Raw genomic sequence first — 19,571 nt, 5'->3', positions numbered from 1 at the left:
GTAGCCTAATGAGCGGCATGGCTCCCAGAGTTTGTAGTGGGAGGAACACACACCATGTCTTCCGGTGACTCCAAGTTTACTTTTATATGATGGTTGTTCTATCAATATTTGCGCATAAAGGTGTTTCCAACCCCATTTCTCACTTAATTAATTTTACCCACACAACAAGATTCCACCATGTCAAAGTGATCTGTCTGCATTTCTACAATTGTATTGAAACTTCCAGTTTCCATTACAGGGGCGGCAGGTAGCCTAGTGGTTAGAGTGTAACCCAAAGGTTACAAAATCGAATCCCCGACCTGACAAGGTAAAACATCTGTCCTTCTGCCCCTGAACAAGGCAGTTAACCCACTGTTCCCCGGTAGGCCGTCATTGAAAATAAGAATTTGTTCTTAACTGATTTGCCTAGTTAAATAAAGGTAAAAAAAAAAAAATGTGATAGTTGTTTTTTTATACTGTATGACTTTACTCACATAAAAGCTGTGTATGGAAGCGAGGTTAGTGTCCCAATACTTTTGGAGCTGGTGGTTGAGAGCGGTTGTATGAAACCAATCTGTACATAAAGTAAAGCTCTCAACCATGCCAGCCCGCTCTTAATTTCTATTCAGTTCAACTAACCATCAAAGTTAGATTCCCAGCTATCCATCAGACACGTTTTCAGTATGTTCAGGTCAATAGATCTTTGACTTCTAGGGTACATACTGTATCAGAATTACCAGTATAAATTGCTTTAGAAAGGAAACACTGTTCATTTGAAACTTTGTTTGACAAGTGTTTCTGAACAGTCATGACATTACCTTTCAAATGATATATAATATAACCAACTTTGAAAGCACCAGCTACAACTAGATGATCCCGAGTGGCGCAGTGGTCTAAGGCACTGCATATCAGGGCTAGAGGTATCACTAGAAATCCTGGTTCAGTTCCAGGCTGTATAACAACCAGCTGTGATAGGGAGTCCCATAGGACGGTGCACAATTGGTATGTGTTGTTAGGGTTTGGCCGTCATTGTAAATAAGAATGTGTTCTTAACTGACTTACCTAGTTAAGTAAACAACTGTTCATTGTAAATCACCCATATTGACATTAGAATGTTGGAAGCTTAGCAATATTGTGGGGCAGATATGTTTTTGGATTGTAACTTTGGTGATAGAAGCACCAATTTTTAAAGCGATTTATACAGCATTGCTTGCTGTTTGGTGTTTTAGGCTGGGTTTCTGTGCAGTACAGAAAGTACAGTACAGTTTGTGACATCAGCTGATGTAAGAAGGGCTTTATAAATGCATTTGATTGTACACACACAGCTAGAACAGGTTTTTAAAACGATTTGTAGCTGGGCCAATGGAATGTCCAAGTGAGCCCGACCACTCCCCATTGGTGGTTTCATTGAGGACAGGCTTGAATTGAAAGGATGGCAGTATCCTTTATTTTCATCATGCGCAAAAGCTATTGGGCTTTCTACTCAGTTGCAAAAGGGTCCATTTAATAAACACAGGACACCAGCAATGTGGATAACACTCATTTATAGAAGAAAATGCAAGCGACTTCTCTGAACAGGGGAACAAAAACATCCCCAAATTCCCTGAGAATACATGACATAGTATGCATAAACAATACTCCTAACCGCAGCTTCATACTACTTGTCAAACATAGAGAACTGATACTGTATACTGACCTTTGGGGTAAGTTTGGTGTGGGTTATGGGGAGTCCATGGGTGGCTTTTCACCATTTACACATCTGAGCCATTGTTATGTTGTTAGGTTCAAATCAAACTTTATTAATCACATGCGCCAAATACAACAGGTGTAGACTTTACTGTGAAATGCTTGCTTACGAGCCCTAATCAACGATAAAATAATACTAAAAAGACAAATAATAACACGAGGAATAAAGTACACAAGAATGGAGGTACAATCAGGGAGTACCAGTACAATGCGCAGGGGTATGAGGTATTTGAGTATGTTGGGTATGAATATTATATGAATATCATATCAATTCAAATGGGAAATTTGGGTGCAATCAATTAGCTTATTTTCTCAGAGTTTAAATTGCTTTTCAACAAAATAATTTTGAAGAAATGCTTATCTGTTTGTATTTTTTCAGTGTTCTATTATAGTAATTATGAACACGTACCACGCTGCATATTGGTCCGATATTTCCTAGTCCTCCTCAGAAGATTAAGACGACAACCGTTACAAGGGGAAATAAAACTAATAAAAAAAGTAGGAGGGAAGCTTTTATGCCTACATGATAGGTCAATCTGAGACAGTTTTAGGCAACCCTCAGCCTTATTAGATAACCAAACAAGATTTGCAAACCGGTCAAAAGCATGCCATTTACAACAAGTTTATCGTCCATACCCAAATGGCTAGTAGGTCAGTAATGTCCTTGTGGATGACAAAGGCACTGTCAACTCAAGCACTGTAATCTCAAGCACTTAAAGCCAAAAGACCCTCCCCCGTAAATCCTTCTTCTTTGTCCAAGTCTTCACCGTGATTTAATCTCTCACTAACACCGGAGGCACATGCGTGTGCCTGCCGTCCAAGGGCTTCATGCTCATGGCTTCCTCATGTCCTAACTAACTGGATTAATCACTGAAAGGAACTCACATCCATGACGTTGCATTTGATTACAACATATAGATACACCAGAAATCAAGCAACTTAAAACAAACAAACAAATGATTTTTCAAATAACCACAATAAATGAATCTGAAGAAACAACGTAATTCCTTGAGTACTATGTTGCTATGATTGAGGGAAGAATGGTATGGTAGTTTGTCTGTGTGCATTGGAAAACAAAATGGTTGGTGTCTGTGTAGATAAATGACTTAATCTTGCGGACAAGTGACATTTTTTATTTAAGGCAACATTACATTTAGGTTTTTGAATACTAGAAAAGCAGGGTCACATACAAAAAAAGATCATCAGACGAATTAAACAACATTTCCCCCCCTGTACTTTCCCTTTAGATTGTTGAAACTGCCAATAAATGTTAGGCGCATTAAATAGAAGACGAAGTTGAGTGAAATTAGTTTATTGCCATTGATCCAGAATGTCCAGTATGACCTACTTCCTTTGCATGCAATTTTTTTTAAGCCAAACAAGTTGTTCAAAATGTATACCTGCATGCTGTTATTATGACTGTCACATGGACCATAGAGACCAGGGTGAGGAACAGTGAGAAAAAAACATCCAGTGAATCCACAGCACGTTGGACGACTCAAGTTAATAGCAAGAGTCAATACCACATAGACAAGATCGTAGTAGTACATTTGGGCGATTCCTAACTCATCACTGTTTAACTTTTAATTTTTTAAATAAAAGGACTTTGTGGAAAACACTGATTTGTCCATTACAGTTTCACCGACAAAGCGAAAAGTGCACCAAAGCAGGAGCAGGTTCTTTCAGTACCGTTTCATGGCACGAGTAGGGGAAAAGTGCACCAAAGTTGTCCATCATTCGAGGTTTATGTCTTTCCAGGAGTTAAACTTGACAGATGTTGTAGTAGATGGTAGGCCTCTCCTTGACTGTGGCCCCCATCACATCATAGCAGCAGTCCTGCTTGTGCAGAGGCAGCTCGGTCATAGGAACACCGTTCTGCATGTTGTGAGAGTTCTGTGTGCCATATGAAGGTTGTGACTAGGGAGGAACACACACACACACACACACACACACACACACACACACACACACACACACACACACACACACACACACACACACACACACACACACACACACACACACACACACACACACACACACACACACACACACACACACACACTTATCAGTATCTCTGTAATAAGTGACAAACTGTGCAGACATTGAGGTCTAGATTCACATGACATATTGATTTCAGATTGTTAAATGTGTAACCCTGGCTGGCAGACACATTTAATCAATTAAAGACAATCATTATTATGTGCAGGGCCTCTGATACCTCACAAGAAAACAGTTCGACAGGAGCTTAAGACTATAACTCAATTGTTATGATGTGGTTGCGGCTAGACAGTGACAGCTGCCTACCTTGCCAGTAGGTCTGCGAGGAAAGTCTTTCCGACATAAGTGGCCGATGATTCCTACTGCCAGGGCGTCTCCCAGCACGTTGATCATGGTTCGGAATCTGTCCCTGAGAGGACAGGGAATACAAAAGCTACAGAGGTCAGCCTCTCACTCCAACCAAAAAACGTTTGCTTCTTGAATGCAGAAACAATTTAAGATTTCCTTTGACATATGAATGAATTCACTTTTTAACCATAAAATGATCTGTCGTTTCAGTCACTATTAATATGTGGTATGGTATATGTTCCATTATGTAGATATTGAATATGACTAATTGTTGTCATAGTGAACTTACAGTACCCAGTCGATGGACACAATGAGAGTGATGTCATCAGGTGGCAGACCCACTGATGTCAGCACAATCACCATGGTGACGAGGCCGGCCTGGGGGATCCCAGCAGCACCTATGCTGGCTGCTGTAGCTGTTATACTTTGAACAGAGACCAACACAATCAATTACTCCGCTAAATAGGTGCATTACAATATTGTCCTGCCATTGATAATATGATATGAGCTATACCCTTTAAAAAGTTCAAAAACAGTGACCAAATCTCATCATGAAAAACATCACATTAATGTTGTACAGTGACATTCCCATGTAGTTGTGTGAAACTGGTCATATCAGGATGTTACTTTTTGTGAAATGGTTATAGTCCTGGCACCCAGAAACCAAGACTGTCATGGTAGACTACACAGACCGGTTACTGCTTTTGAGTTAGGACTCAAAGTTCCCCCCAGTATATGGACTGGGTAGCTTTATGAGAAGGTTTACATGAGAATTGGAGTGATTTGAATCCCCATACATACCTAATGGTGACCAGCTGGCTAAAGTCCAGCTCATAATCGTTGACCTGGGCGATAAAGATGGCCGCCACGGCTTCGTAAAGAGCTGTTCCGTCCATGTTAATGGTGGCGCCCACAGGCAGCACGAAGCGTGCTATCTGCCGATCCACATTGCAGTTCTCCAGCAAACACTTCATAGTAATGGGCAGAGTAGCAGAACTTAAGAGAGAGAGAGAGAGTTGAGTTAAGGGACCATTCTAACTGATATCCTCTGGATATATTATTGTTTGTTTTCCTCCATTTGGAATAGTTTCATTTACACTACTTAATTACAGCAATCAGCTTTCATGCTTTTTTGTTGTTGTTGTACATTTAGGCTATTATTCTCTTTTTTCTGTGCTTGACTGTTCACCTCTAAACACCATAGTGTGGATCAATAGCAACATGATGCAGATGCATTTGAGTAAGTTTTATGAGTTTCAAAGAAAGTGTTTGAAACTGGAGATGATCAATCAAACATTACAATGTTTATAAGGAACCCTCTGGGATAGTGTTCTTCACACCTGGTCCTGGAGGGCCACAGTGTTTGCAAGCTTTTGTCCCAACCCTGCACTAACACACCTGAATCAAATTAATCCGGTGTTATATGACTCAGCTGAATGGGGGGGGGGGGTTACTTTAATTTCAAATCAGGGCGTGAACTGAAATTCGATTCACAAATTGAAAAAAGTACATTTCCGATTCAACATGAGTTTAATGTCAATTCACTTCCTGCTGAACTGACTGAATTAAGAAAGGAATTGACCCCAACCCAGGTTGTTGGTTGCACACTGCAGCCCTGCACACTGCAGCAACCTCCAGGACAGTGAAAAAGATAATTGTTTAATGAGAAAATAGGACACAGACAGACCTTGAGGAGGTGGCCAGTGCTATGACCAAGGCTTGAAGCAGGCCTCTGATGAAAGTGAAAGGGTTTTTTCCGAGTCAGGATGAGGTAGAAGAAGGGGAGGAGGATGAGGCCGTGGACAAAAAGCCCAGCCAGAACAGTGATGGTGTACCAGCCCAGCTTCTTCCCAAGAGTAGATGGGTCCTGCATGTCCAGGATTTTTCCAGCTACGAGGAATATGATCCCAAATGGAAAATACCTGTCCGGAAAGGAAGAACTGTGTTTCACTGTTGTTCAAGAAACACCTCCAAAGACTTTCTATACAACCTACATGTAACTGCCAAAATAAAGAAACTCCCAACATAAAGTGTCTTAATAGGGGGTTGGGCCACCATGAGCCAGAATAGCTTCAATGCACCTTAGCATAGATTCTATTGGACGGATGTAACACCATTCTTCCACAAGAAATTCCATCATTTGGTGTTTTGTTGATGGTGGTGGAAAAGGATATCTCAGGCACTATTAAAGAATCTCCCATAAGGGTTCAATTGGGTTAAGAGTTGGTGACGGAGGTGGCCATGGCATATGGTTAATATCGTTTAAATGCTCATCAAACCATTCAGTGACCACTCGTGGCCTGGGGCACTGTCATCCTATGGGGTCATAGCCATGATAGACAAAACAGCATTTTTATACCTTTTATACACCCTAAACATGAAGGGATGTTAACTGGTTAATTAACTCAGAAACCACACCTGTGTGGAAGCACCTGCTTTCAATATACTTTGTATCCCTCATTTACTCAAGTGTTTCCATTATTTTGTCAGTTACCTACAGGTCAAATGTGTTTTTCCTAATGAGCCGTTTCCACACAGTAAAACAGAATAAAAATAAACAAATTGTAATTGAAATAATGCTATGTATTGACGAAATCTCAAAACTGTATTCACAAACAAAAGAAAACTAAAATTGCCCTGTTGTGTCACGTGAGTTTATTCCTGCCGCTAAAAACATGTCAGAGCCAAGAGCCATTCAAGTCTTTGAGGTCGGTCCTATATCAGCAGAATCTCTGTGGTAAGTGACATCGTACAATATGGCCGGGACAGTTTCAGGTAAACCTGAGCTGCATGCAATGTGCCTAATGACTGTATATATATATAAATTGACAAAGCCATCGATCACATGACACCATTCACTCTTATGTGAAGACTCAATAGCGCATTTAAGCCAAGTGAAATTGTTTAGGTGGCGTCTCATGGAGACATAATATTGTTGTCTCTAGTTACCACAACCACAAAGTACAAAACAGGCTATATCATAAAAGTCATGATTTATTTTGTTGCTTAATAGTTCTAATTTAAGCTTAGGGTTAAACATTGTGGTTAAGGTTAGGTTTAAAATCACATTTTTAAGAAGATGCATTTTAGAAATAGGCAGGGTTTAGCCATAATTCTGACTTTGTGGCTGTGGTAACTAGTGACGGCACAGTTTGAAATACTCTGCAGGCTAGCTGCAGGCTAGCTTTAGTGCTTTTTCCCTCTCATTGAGTTACTCAAGTTGAAGGCCGACTGGGGTACTGCAAGCTGCCATTAGCAACTAAATTATCAATTATTGGTACCATGGTTGTATTCGATTTTACCCAAAGATTGACCCCAAAGATTGTAATTTTTTCTAGTCACTATAATGGGGATCCTGTTTTCTGCAAACAATGCCTGCAGTACCACGGTCGGCCTTGAACCGCTGTGGCTTCAATGAGAGGGGGCAGTCATTCTGCCCTGGTGGTGCCAGAGGCCCCTGGGATAAGTCACTGTTGACCCTGAGCACAGGGTGAGCTACTCCTGCTTGACTAATCCTTGGCATGTGCAGTTCGCTGCTGGGTGGAACGAAGCAAGATCGTCGCCTGACTTCTCCACCAAAGCTTGACCACAAGACAATGACCCCATTCTCACCACATGCCCGTGTACAGGTCGTAACCTCAGAAAGTCACACTGAATGGACATCACATCCACAAACCTGGTGTTGCCATTCTCTAACCCACTGAGCCAGTGGAACCATGATAATGTAAACTATTGATAACGCTCGTCCCCCACTTACCAAACAGCAGTGTTGATGATTTTCATGACACATTCGTTGATACACTGACACAAGTGAACTAGTGGTGCTCCTCTCTCGCCTATTTTCCCCAGTAACAGCCCTAAAAAAGACAAATTAAAATAATTTAGATAGAGATGGATATATATACAGTTGAAGTCGGAAGTTTACATAGACTTAGGTTGGAGTCATTAAAACTAGTTTTTCAACCACTCCACAAATTTCTTGTTAACAAACTATAGCTTTGGCAAGTCGGTTAGTACATCTACTTTGTGCATGACACAAGTCATTTTTCCAACAATTGTTTACAGACAGATTATATCACTTATAAATTCACTGTATCACAATTCCAGTGGGTCAGAAGTTCACATACACTAAGTTGACTGTGCCTTTAAACAACAAGTAAAATTCCAGAAAATGATGTCATGGCTTTAGAAGCTTCTGATAGGCTAATTGACATGAGTCAATTGGAGGTGAACCTGTGGATGTATTTCAAGGCCTACCTTCAAACTCAGTGCCTCTTTGCTTCATGGGGAAATCAAAAGAAATCAGCCAAGATCTCAGAAAAACAATTGTAGACCTCCACAAGTCTGGTTCATCCTTGGGAGCTAATTTCCAAACGCCTGAAGGTACCACGTTCATCTATACAAACAATAGTACGCAAGTATAAACACCATGGGACCACGCAGCTGTCATACCGCTCAGGAAGGAGGCGCGTTCTATCTCCTGGAGATGAACGTACTTTGGTGCGAAAAGTGCAAATCAATCCCAGGACAACAGCAAAGGACCTTGTGAAGATGTGGGAGGAAACAGGTACAAAAGTATCTATATCCACAGTAAAACGAGTCCTAATTCGACAAAACCTGAAAGGCCACTCAGCAAGGAAGAAGCCACTGCTCCAAAACCGCCATAAAAAAGCCAGACAACAGTTTGCAACTGCACATGGGGACAAAGATCTTACTTTTTGGAGAAATATCCTCTAGTCTGATGAAACAAAAATAGAACTGTTTGGTCATAATGACCATCATTATGTTTGGAGGAAAAAGGGGGAGGCTTACAAGCCGAAGAACAACATCCCAACCGTGAAGCATGGGGGTGGCAGCATCATGTTGTGGGGGCGCTTTGCTGTAGGAGGGACTGGTGAACTTCACAAAATAGATGGCATCATGAGGAAGTAAAATTATGTGGATATATTGAAGCACATCTCAAGACATCAATCAGGAAGTTAAAGCTTGGTCGCAAATGGGTCTTCCAAATGGACAATGACCCCAAGCATACTTCCAAAGTTGTGGTAAAATGACTTAAGGACAACACAGTCAAGGTACTGGAGTGGCCATCACAAAGCCCTGATCTCAATCCTATAGAAGATTTGTGGGCAAAACTGAAAAAGCGTGTGCGAGCAAGGAGCACCTGACTCAGTTACACCAGTTCTGTCAGGAGGAATGGGCCAAAATTCACCCAACTTATTGTGGGAAGCTTGTGGAAGGCTACCCAAAACATTTGACCCAAGTTAAACAATTTAAAGGCAATGCTACCAAATACTAATTGATTGTACGTAAACTTCTGACCCACTGGGAATGTGATTAAAGAAATAAAAGCTGAAATAAATCATTCTCTCTACTATTATTCTGACATGTTCACATTCTTAAAATAAAGTGGTGATCCTAACTGACCTAAGACAGGGAATTTTTACTAGGATTAAATGTTAGGAATTGTGAAAAACTGAGTTTAAATGTAGTTGGCTAAGGTGTATGTAAGCTTCCGACTTCAACTGGAGCATTGATACAGAAAAGAAGAAAAAATAAAAGATAAATTGTCTTTACCCATGGTGGCAGAGAAGATGACAATCCCCAGCACGTTCATCTGTTGGCTGCTGCCAGCTCTGGTCTTGTAGTGAATCTCAGGGGGTGGAGTTAGCTCCAGGAACACCGTCCGACCAGTGGGGCCACTATCGTCAGGCATGATGTACACAAAGTTGGGCTGTACTGTGACTCTGGGGACTTTCAGGATACGGACCAGATCGGTTTTGTACTGGGTCAATAAGAACATTGCAGATGAGGAAGGTGATTTAAAGTACAGTAGCCATGAGCTGTAGGGATTTGTCTTGACTTGTTAATCACTAGCAATGGAAGGTCTTCTATGTCTGGTATATTATTAAATAAACAATGGTACAGTGCCTATAGAAAGTATTCATACCCCTTGACGTGTTGCACATTTTCTTGTGTTACAACTTGAATTCAAAATGGATTAAATTAATCAAAAATCTCACCCATCTACACAATACCCCATAACAAAGTGAAAACCAGTTTTTAGAAATGTTTGCAAATTTATTGAAAATTAAATACAGAAATATCTCATTTACATAAGTATTCACACCCCTGAGTCAATACATGTTAGAATCACATTTTGCAGCGATTACAGCTTTGAGTCTTTGAGAGGTAAGTCTCTAAGAGCTTTGCACACCTAAATTGTACAATATTTGCAAATGATTCTTTAAATAATTCTTCAAGCTCTGTCAAGTTGGTTGTTGATCATTGCTAGACTGCCATTTTCAAGTCTTGTCATAGGCTTTCAAGACGATTTAAGTCAAAACTGTAACTAGGACACTCAAGAACATTCAATGACGTCTTAGTAAGCAACTCCTATGTATATTTGACCTTGTATTTTAGGTTATTGTCCTGCTAAAAGGTGAATTTGTCTATCAGTGTCTGTTGGAAAGCACACTGAAAAAGCTTTTCCTCTATAATTTTGCCTGCGCTTAGCTCTATTCGGTTTCTTTTTATCTTAAAAATCTCCCTAGTCCTTGCCAATTACAAGCATATCCATAACATGATGCAGCCACCTCCATGCTTGAAAATATGAAGAGTGAACAGTGATGTGTATTGTTGGATTTTCCCAAAACATAACGCTTTATATTCAGGATATAAAGTTAATTTCTTTGCCACATCTTTTGCAGTTTTACTTTAGTGCCTTATTACAAATAGGATGCATGTTTTGGAATACTTGTTATTCTGTGGAGGCTTCCTTCTTTTCACACTGTCATTTGGGTTAGCATTGTGGAGTAACTACAATGTTGTTGACCCATCCTCAGTTTTCTCCTATCACAGCCATTAAAGGTTTCCTTCCTTACCGGCAACTGAGTTAGGAAAAACACCTGTATCTTTGTAGTGACTGGGTTTATTGATGCACTACCCAAAGTGTAATTAACAACTTCAGCATACTCAAAGTGATATTCAATGGCTGCTTTTCATTTAATTTTGTACCTATCTACCTATAGGTGCCCTTCTTTGCGAGGCATTGGAAAACCTCCCTGGTCTTTGTAGTTGAATCTGTGTTTGAAATTCACTGCTTAACTGAGGGACCTTACAGATCATTTTATGTTTGGGGTACAGCGACGAGGTAATCATCCAAAATTCATATTAACAGTTAGCGTACAATTTCCACGTCCCCGCGGAAACCTAATTAACCTAATTAAAAATAAACTATCGATATCTGACATGGGCTCAATCCATCGCATTTGCCGATATCACCCTTCCGCATCTACGGTGTTTGTCAGACCATGATACTTCCCTAAAACCTGTTTTCTCACTTAAAGTCTGTAGCGTCCGAACTGTTTGGCCTACAAATTCTCACGAACACGGTGGTGGGTGTTCTCTGTTTTGCTCTACGACCCCCACAAGAGTCATGGAACTCATCTGAAGTTGGTCCAGCCACTTCTGCCTACTTCTGTGTGCAGCGTACGAACAGTTTGGGATACACACTAACACACTCTGTGGAAAAGTGAGACTCTCACAATCATGTACATGTCGGTTGTATTGCTCTATTAACAAAGGGATTGAATTACTTATTGACTAAAGACATTTCAACTTTTCATTTTGAATGAATTTGTAAAAATGTCTAAAAACACAATTCCACTTTGACATTATGGGGTAAGGTGACACAAAATCTTTATTTCATATATTTAAAATTCAGGCTGTAGCACAACAAAATGTGGAAAAAGTCAAGGGGTGTGAATACTTTCTGAAGTCACTCTCTAATGTGTCATACTGTACATTAGCATTGGTCTGGTGTTACCTGTTGAAATGTCGCCTCAATAAGATTGGAAGGAACCATATTCCTGTAAAAAGATAATGTTATGATTTAGCTTAGCATGTTGATATGTTGGTGCATACAGTCAGGGTAAAACGCATGGCCATTCATTCCTGATCAGTATTTGTAAGGTCAAGTGTAATTATTACCGTATAAGAGGGAATCATAATAATTCCAACTTGATAAGTATGATCATGAATAACATGCTTTTTCAACCTTTTGAATCAAATCAAATCAAATCAGTTTATTTGTCACGTGCGCCGAATAGAACAGGTGTGGTAGACCTTACAGTAAAATGCATACGTACAGGCTCTAACCAATAGTGCAAAAAAAGGTGTTAGGTGAACAATAGGTAGGTAAAGAAATAAAACAGTAAAAAGACAGGCTATATACAGTAGCGAGGCTATAAAAGTAGCGAGGCTATTGTCACAGTAATTTGTGAGCCATTTGTGAGCCATGCAAAGGAAAGTGGTCCCCTGCAGTCTAATCATTGATGTGTATTCCACAGAATGTATAGAAGTGATGAATACACCTTTTGATGTATGTCTGCATAAAGTGCAGCTATTTGACAATACAAAACATATTTTATGAATTGAAGTATTTTAAGGTTTAAAGTATTTGCATGGGCCAAACAATTACTATGCCTCTGCTGTAATGAGCGTCGTCGTAGTTGGAAGGAGGTGAGGACCAAGGTGCAGCGTGGTAAGTGTCCATATTCTTTAATAAAGTAATTGAACACTGAAACAATAAATGAAACGACAAACAAATAGTCCTGAATGGTGCTGGAAAAAACACTGAACAGAAAATAAACACCCACGAAACCCAGGTGGAAAAAGGCTACCAAAGTATGATTCTCAATCAGAGACAACTAACGACACCTGCCTCTGATTGAGAACCATAGTAGGCCGAACACAAAAACCAACATAGACTGCCCACCCCAACTCACACCCTGACCATGCAAAGACAAAACAAAGGAACTAAGGTCAGAACGTGACATCTGCAAAGAAATGAAGAACTTGTGAAGTGTCTTCGTTTTAGATCAGTGAACACAGTAGAGGCAATTTGCCCCCTACGTTATCAGTTTTTACTCTGGCTCTCCTCTATTCCTCTCTTTACTCTGTAGTGTCAGAGGTCGAGTTAATAAGTGGATGAAGAGGGCAGACGAATCCTGCGAGGGCCCTTAAAAGAGGGAAGTACTTTCAGACAGGCACGAGCCAGAAGCCCTCCTGACGTGTGCCGGTGAAGCAATCCTCCACGAAGATCATTTGTATCCCCACTATTCATGACTGGGTTCATCTGTAAATCATCCCTTTTGGACAACTAAAAAAAACGTTCATCACCCCTATCAGTTTACTGGATTGTGTGTGTGTGTGTGTGTGTGTGTCCCAACCTCCTGAGATAGTTGTTGCTACTGCGTAGGACTACCAAGCATAGACAACAATAGGTCGTAGCATGCCTATCAGGCCTATAGTACTGTACTTAACAGGACTGGAGTCAATATATCCTAATTCGATTTTTTTTTAAACAGGGGAAAAAACGCTTTGAAGTTACATGTCTTTATCATATTTATTTATTTTGTATTCATTTACATTTTTTTTTTTATTGAATAATTACCAGAAGTAGGTATTTGGACTGGAATGTCTACTGAAGTTCTTAATTTTAATGAGGAAAATAAACATTTTGATAAACACCCAAACAATAGATCTCACTTTAAGATATAGGCTTGGACTTCAGCATGTCTTGTATTACAGTGAAAGCCAATAACGCAGCTCCCATTTTTTTGGGTTATTTCAGAACATTCAAAACCCACTGTGATTTGGACTGTCTTTAGATATGAGTTTGATGAGTTTGACATTTTCATCATTATCAGGTGAACAGTTTAGAAATTACGGCACTTTTTGTACATAGTCCCCCCCCCCCCCCCCCGTTTTAGAGGACCAAAAGTATTGGGACAAATTCACTTATATGTGTATTAAATTAGTCAAAAGTTTAGTATTTGGTCCCATAATCCTAGCACGCAATGACTACATCAAGCTTGTGACTCTACCAACTTGGATCCATTTGCTATTCGTTTTGATTGTGTTTCAGATCATTTTGTTCCTAATAGAAATGAACGGCATTTATGCCTCTAACTTTTGCACTCATCATTATTCATGATTCATTCTGGATTATCAGTAATCGTGGTAGCATCCACATGAATGTAGAAGTGTTTAAGAAACATATTAAATTAAGTAAAAATAAAATAAATTAAATAAAAGTGACTCCAAAATGACACAATACATTATTGACAATTAATTTCTATTGGGCACAAAATAATCTGAAACACAACCAAAACAAACGGCAAATGCATCTAACAAATTTGCAGAGTCACAAGCTTGACGTAGTCATTGCGTGCTATGAATATGGGACCAAATACTTAAGTTTTTACTACTCTAATATACATGTAAGTGAATTTGTCCCAATACTTTTGGCACAGTAAAATGGACTATGTAGTTTCTAAACGGTTTACCAGATATGGATGAAAATACGCTGAAGTTAAAGCTGACAGTCTCCTCTTTAACCTTGTAGTCATGATATCACTTCAAATGCTGGAGTACAGAGCCAAAACAACAACAACACAATTGGCACTGTCCCAATACAGTGGAGCTCACTGTAGAAACTGGCAGTCTGGTTGTGGGTGCTAGATTTGCCGCCAGCACTGAATGGGGCCATGCCACAGGACTGCCGGCTTCTAAATCTAGTCTCAACTCCCTTCATTCAAGACACACTGCTGTAACAAATCCAACTTACTCCTGAAAGCACTTTCTGGAAATCAATATCTGGAGTCTGACTGAGGAGTGCCTTCCATCTGGCCACTCTACCATAAAGGGGACGATGTTTGGGGTTGAGGGTGCTGTGACTTTTGCCCGCGCTACATAGGGATACATTGGTCCGCTAATGCAGGACTACGTTACAGCCTTATTCTAAAATGGATTAAATTGTTTGGTTTTCCTCATCAATCTACACACAATACTCCATAATGAGAAAGCAAAAACAGGTTTTCAGAACTGTTTGCAAATGTATAAAATAAAAAATATCACATTTACATTGGCGCACCTGTATTTGGGGAGTTTCTCCCATTCTTCTCTGCAGATCCTCTCAAGCTCGATCAGGTTGGAGGAGAGCTTTGCTGCAAAGCTATTTTCAGGTCTCTCCAGAGATGTTCGATTGGGTTCAAGTCTGGGCTCTGGCTGGGCCACTCAAGGACATTCAGAGACTTGTCTCGAAGCCACTCCTGTGTGGTCTTGGCTGTGTGCTTAGGGTCGTTGTCCTGTTAGAAGGTGAACCTTCACCCCAGTCTGAGGTCCTGTGTGCTCTGGTGCAGGTTTTCATCAAGGATCCCTCTGTCCTTTGCTCCGTCCATCTTTCCCTCGATCCTGACTAGTCTCCCAGTCCCTGGTTGGTGGAGCGCTGCAGAGGTGGTTGTCCTTCTGGAAGGTTCTCCCATCTCCACAGAGGAACTCTGGAGCTTTGTCAGAGTGACCATCGGGTTCTTGGTCACCTCCCTAACCAAGGCCCTTCTCCCCCGATTGCACAATTTGGCCGGGTGGCCAGCTCTAGGAAGAGTCTTGGTGGTTCCAAACTTCTTCCATCTAGGAATGATGGAGGCCACTGTGTTCTTGGGGACCTTCAATGCTGCAGAAATGTTTTGTTACCCTTCACCAGATCTGTGCCTCGACACAATCCTGTCTCGGAGCTCTACGGACAATTCCTTCGACCTCATGGCTTGATTTTTGCTCTGACATGCACTGTCAACAGTGGGACCTTATATATAGGTGTGTGCTTTTCCAAATTATGTCCAATCAATTGATATTACCACAGGTGTACTCCCATCAAGTTGTAGAAACATCTCAAGGATGATCAATGGGAACAGGATGCTACTGAGCTCAATTTCGAGTCTCATAGCAAAAGGTCTGAATACATTTCTGTTTTTTATTTTTATAAATTGGAAAAAATGTCTTAAAACCTGTTTTTGCTTTGTCATTATGGGGTATGGTGTGTAGATTGATGAGAATTGTATTCTTATTTAATCAATTTTAGAATAAGGCTGTAATGTAACAAAATGTATAAAAATAGAAGGGGTCTGAATACTTTCCAAATGCACTGTAGCAGGGCCATTCCACTAATGAGTGCCTTTTACGTCCCTTTGATATTTTTAGTAGAATTCACACTTCAGTTTTGCTTCTGGTTTTTCGTTATTGGTCACTCACCTAATGAGATCTAGCAAGGCATCAGCAGAAGTCATGACGGGCCCTCCTCCTAGCCTGTTGCTCTCCATCTCAGTGCCCACCCCGGGCTTGATGATGATCACCAGCAGGATACCCACCACCACCGCAATGAAGGTGGTCCACAGGTAGTAGGTCACAGTGAGAACACCCACACGACAACAGGCTTTGGACTCCATAGACGACAGGCCTGACATTAAACTGTAGAGAGAGAAAAAAAGAGAGAGGATTGGTTAGGATGAAATAATGAAAACATGCAATAAAAATGACCCAATAATTGCTCAGGTGCCTAAATTGGTACCCACATATGGTTCCATTCTAGTGAGTGATTGAAGGAAACTAAGGAGAATGTGGATCTAAGTGAAATCTATTGAACATTTCTATTGAAGTGGCAGAAGGACGCCTTTTTTGTGTTTGTTGTCAGCACTACTTCCTATACTACCTAACCAAACATATAGCAGGCATAAACTAAATGCCTGAAACTATCCCTTACATACGGGTATTGACAAGAATAAAAAAAAACTGTGGGGGGAGGTTCTCTTCTGAACTGTTCAACCAATCCAGTAAATGTGGAGGAGGAGTTAAAATGGAGCGTCGCCTTGTTTCCATTTCCCCTGAAAACCGGAATATCTGGTTTTTGGGGAATTGGCAGAGGCTATATACTATCTGACAGTTGTAATATAACTGGAACCTGTCATGTTATGTCGACCATATGGAATATACTGAAATCTGGTTTCTAAAGTCTTGTTTAGTGGTAATGTTTTAAGCCCCATTCAACTTGAATGAAGATGTGATGTCATTACCTGTCTATAGGGGGTAGCGACTATCATTGAGTGTGTTTATGCACTTTTCTCAAAAGTCACTTTTGAGGCTGGCTCTTTTTTGTGGTGTGTGAAGTATATACAATCAACAATAGAGGAATTCTCAGTGAATGTCAAATTATACTTTTATTACTCTATTGCTGGTTGAATATGCAACCATATTACTGGAAAGAAGTTGACGTTAAAGATGTTTACCTGGACGTGATGAGGGGGAGGATCAGCATTTTGAGCACTCTCATGAGAAGTTCTCCAGGGAATGAAAAATAAATCTTAGCCTGGAAGGGGAAGTCAGAAGAAACATTCATGTTATTTAATGTAAGTAGGGATGAAGCACTCACTCCAAAGCAGTGGCAGCTGGTGACTTAACACATTTGAGGAGGATGATTGTTGAAAAAAAGGCCACCTTGAAACACATTCCAAAACTTTGTCTCTTTCCACAGGAGACCTGTTATAATAGTTGGACAGATATTTTTGTTTCAAGTATTCCTTTCTTCTAGAAAAAAAGTGCCCATCAGCACACACTTGGGTGAATGTCAAAAGCCTTTTGCTTGATTCCTCGTGTCCTCTCTCCTAGATTCCTTCTCAAACCACCAAAAGGAGGTCGGAGAAGGTTCCTTCTCCTCCAATGCTCTTTCTCCTTCAATGTTTTGAGAAGGGAAATTGGGGAAAAGGCTTTTCAGATTCACCCCTTGTGAAAAGGTAAAAGGTTGTTCTTGGTTATCAAAATCGTAAAGAAATAACTTTGAATAATATTGGTTGATTCAATCTGGTTCAGATTGGGGCCCACCCACTTGACAGCCAGGCTCAGCCAATCAGAATCTGTTTTCCCCTACAAAAGAGCTTTATTACAGACAGAAATACTGCCCCTCCCCCCTCTGACGATCCCGCAGGTGAAGAAGCTGGATGTGGATGTTCTGAGCTGGCGTGGTTACACGTGGTCTTCGGTTTTAAGGCCGGTTGGACATTCTTTAAAATGGCGTTCTCTGGCAACAGCGCTGGTGGACATTCCTGCAGTCAGCATACCAATTGCATGCTCCCTCAAAACTTGAGACATCTGTGGCATTATGTTGTGTGACAAAACTGCACATTTTAGTGGCCTTTTATTGTCCCCAGCACAAGGTGCATCTGTGTAATGATCATGGAGTTTAATCAGCTTCTTGATATACCACACCTGTCAGATGGATGGATTATCTTGACAAAGGATAAAATGCTCACTAACAGGGATGTACAGTAAACAAATGTGTCCACAAAATGTGAGAGAAATAAGCTTTTTGTGTGTATGGAACATTTCTGGGATACTTTATTCAGCACATGGGACCAGCACTTTACATGTTGTGTTTATATTTTTGTTGAGTGTAGTTCTTGGTAGTAACTCATACAGTAATTTCCTCAGGTTAAACCTCCTCTCACTTACAAACATCAGCTTTGGGTCATGCGTCACCTCACACACCTGTGATTATCGAGCACACTTTAGGCCATGTTTGCTTTGGCAAGCCAAGTCTCAGTCTGAGATCAAATAATCCCCTTCTCCTGACAGGACTGAGCTTGGATTGACCTCAACTCTCTACTGTTCTGAACATCACATTCCTTTTGTTTTCATGTAAAAGTGGACAGGAAGGGCGTGATAATGTGGGCATACGATACCTATCCTTCTTTACCTTATGAGCACCACAGATGGCCTATAACTCTCTAGGTGTCTACTGTTGCTCTCCAACAATATGCTTGCATTTCTTTTCCTGAAGCCAGTAATCGGTTCACCATCAATGGCCTAGATTAGAATTTATTCTGCCACAAAATGCGTTGAAAGTGCTACATTTGCATCAGCGGAGAACTTTCCTCTCAAGGACTGAAACACGTTGCTGAGTAGAGGTCATTAACTCCTTCCCTAACAACCACGTATTCAATCAAGAGGATGAATGCATGCTACCAGGGCTGCTCTTCTAGCTGTGCACTGGCTCTCTGTTGCTATAACAATTAACGCACACCACTTTTCAGGTTCCAGTCCCATCATTTGCTGATGGTGTCGTGCACTAGAAGCCTCTCTCAATGGTCCATTACGTCTGCCGGTTGATGTTCTCCAATGCAAACAGGAGCTCTATCGGGCGTTTTAAGTGGAACACTTTCACGGATCCGCCTCATCCGAAAAGAGTGAGAGATGGTCAAACACAGAAATGTACACACTGCCAAGGGAGACACATGGACATGGCAGACTGGCACTAGAAGCTTCTCTCAATGGTCCATTACGTCTGCCGGTTGATGTTCTCCAATGCAAACACTTCAAATAATCAAGCAGCATTTGCACATGCGTCTGACTTTGTGATAAAGAGCCACGTACCTGGGTAGAGAGATGGCTCCCTCTCAACATGAACCCCAGGAGACAGCCGGCCAACACGGCAAAAACCGAGAGTGTCAGCAAGCCGTTGAGCTTCAGGTACTCCCTCAGCCACTGTTTCAAGTCAACGATGAAAGTCCCATGTAAAAATGTCTTGACGCGTTCGTACATGGGTTTCCCCCCAGAGTCCCCTCTTGGAGAATACGTACTATTGTTGTATCGTGTTTCCTTGCCAT

The 19,571-nt window shown here is 40.8% G+C and overlaps 1 protein-coding gene across 1 annotated transcript; it reads right to left on the bottom strand.

Moving 5' to 3' along the window:
- Window positions 1–2,842: 2,842 nt before the first annotated feature.
- LOC109902943 (excitatory amino acid transporter 5) lies at window positions 2,843–19,571 on the bottom strand. The gene is given in 12 exon segments (XM_020499627.2): window positions 2,843–3,642; window positions 4,033–4,135; window positions 4,364–4,498; window positions 4,876–5,070; window positions 5,762–5,832; window positions 5,834–5,996; window positions 7,832–7,931; window positions 9,652–9,859; window positions 11,903–11,945; window positions 16,168–16,383; window positions 17,199–17,278; window positions 19,339–19,571. Coding segments are annotated over 12 exon segments (1,638 nt in total). The 5' UTR covers window positions 19,507–19,571; the 3' UTR covers window positions 2,843–3,486.

This window comes from Oncorhynchus kisutch, linkage group LG13, assembly GCF_002021735.2.
Source record: "Oncorhynchus kisutch isolate 150728-3 linkage group LG13, Okis_V2, whole genome shotgun sequence".
NCBI lineage: Eukaryota > Metazoa > Chordata > Actinopteri > Salmoniformes > Salmonidae > Oncorhynchus > Oncorhynchus kisutch.
Note: the sequence above shows the minus strand (reverse complement) of the source record. Positions and strands in the feature narration are given on the sequence as shown.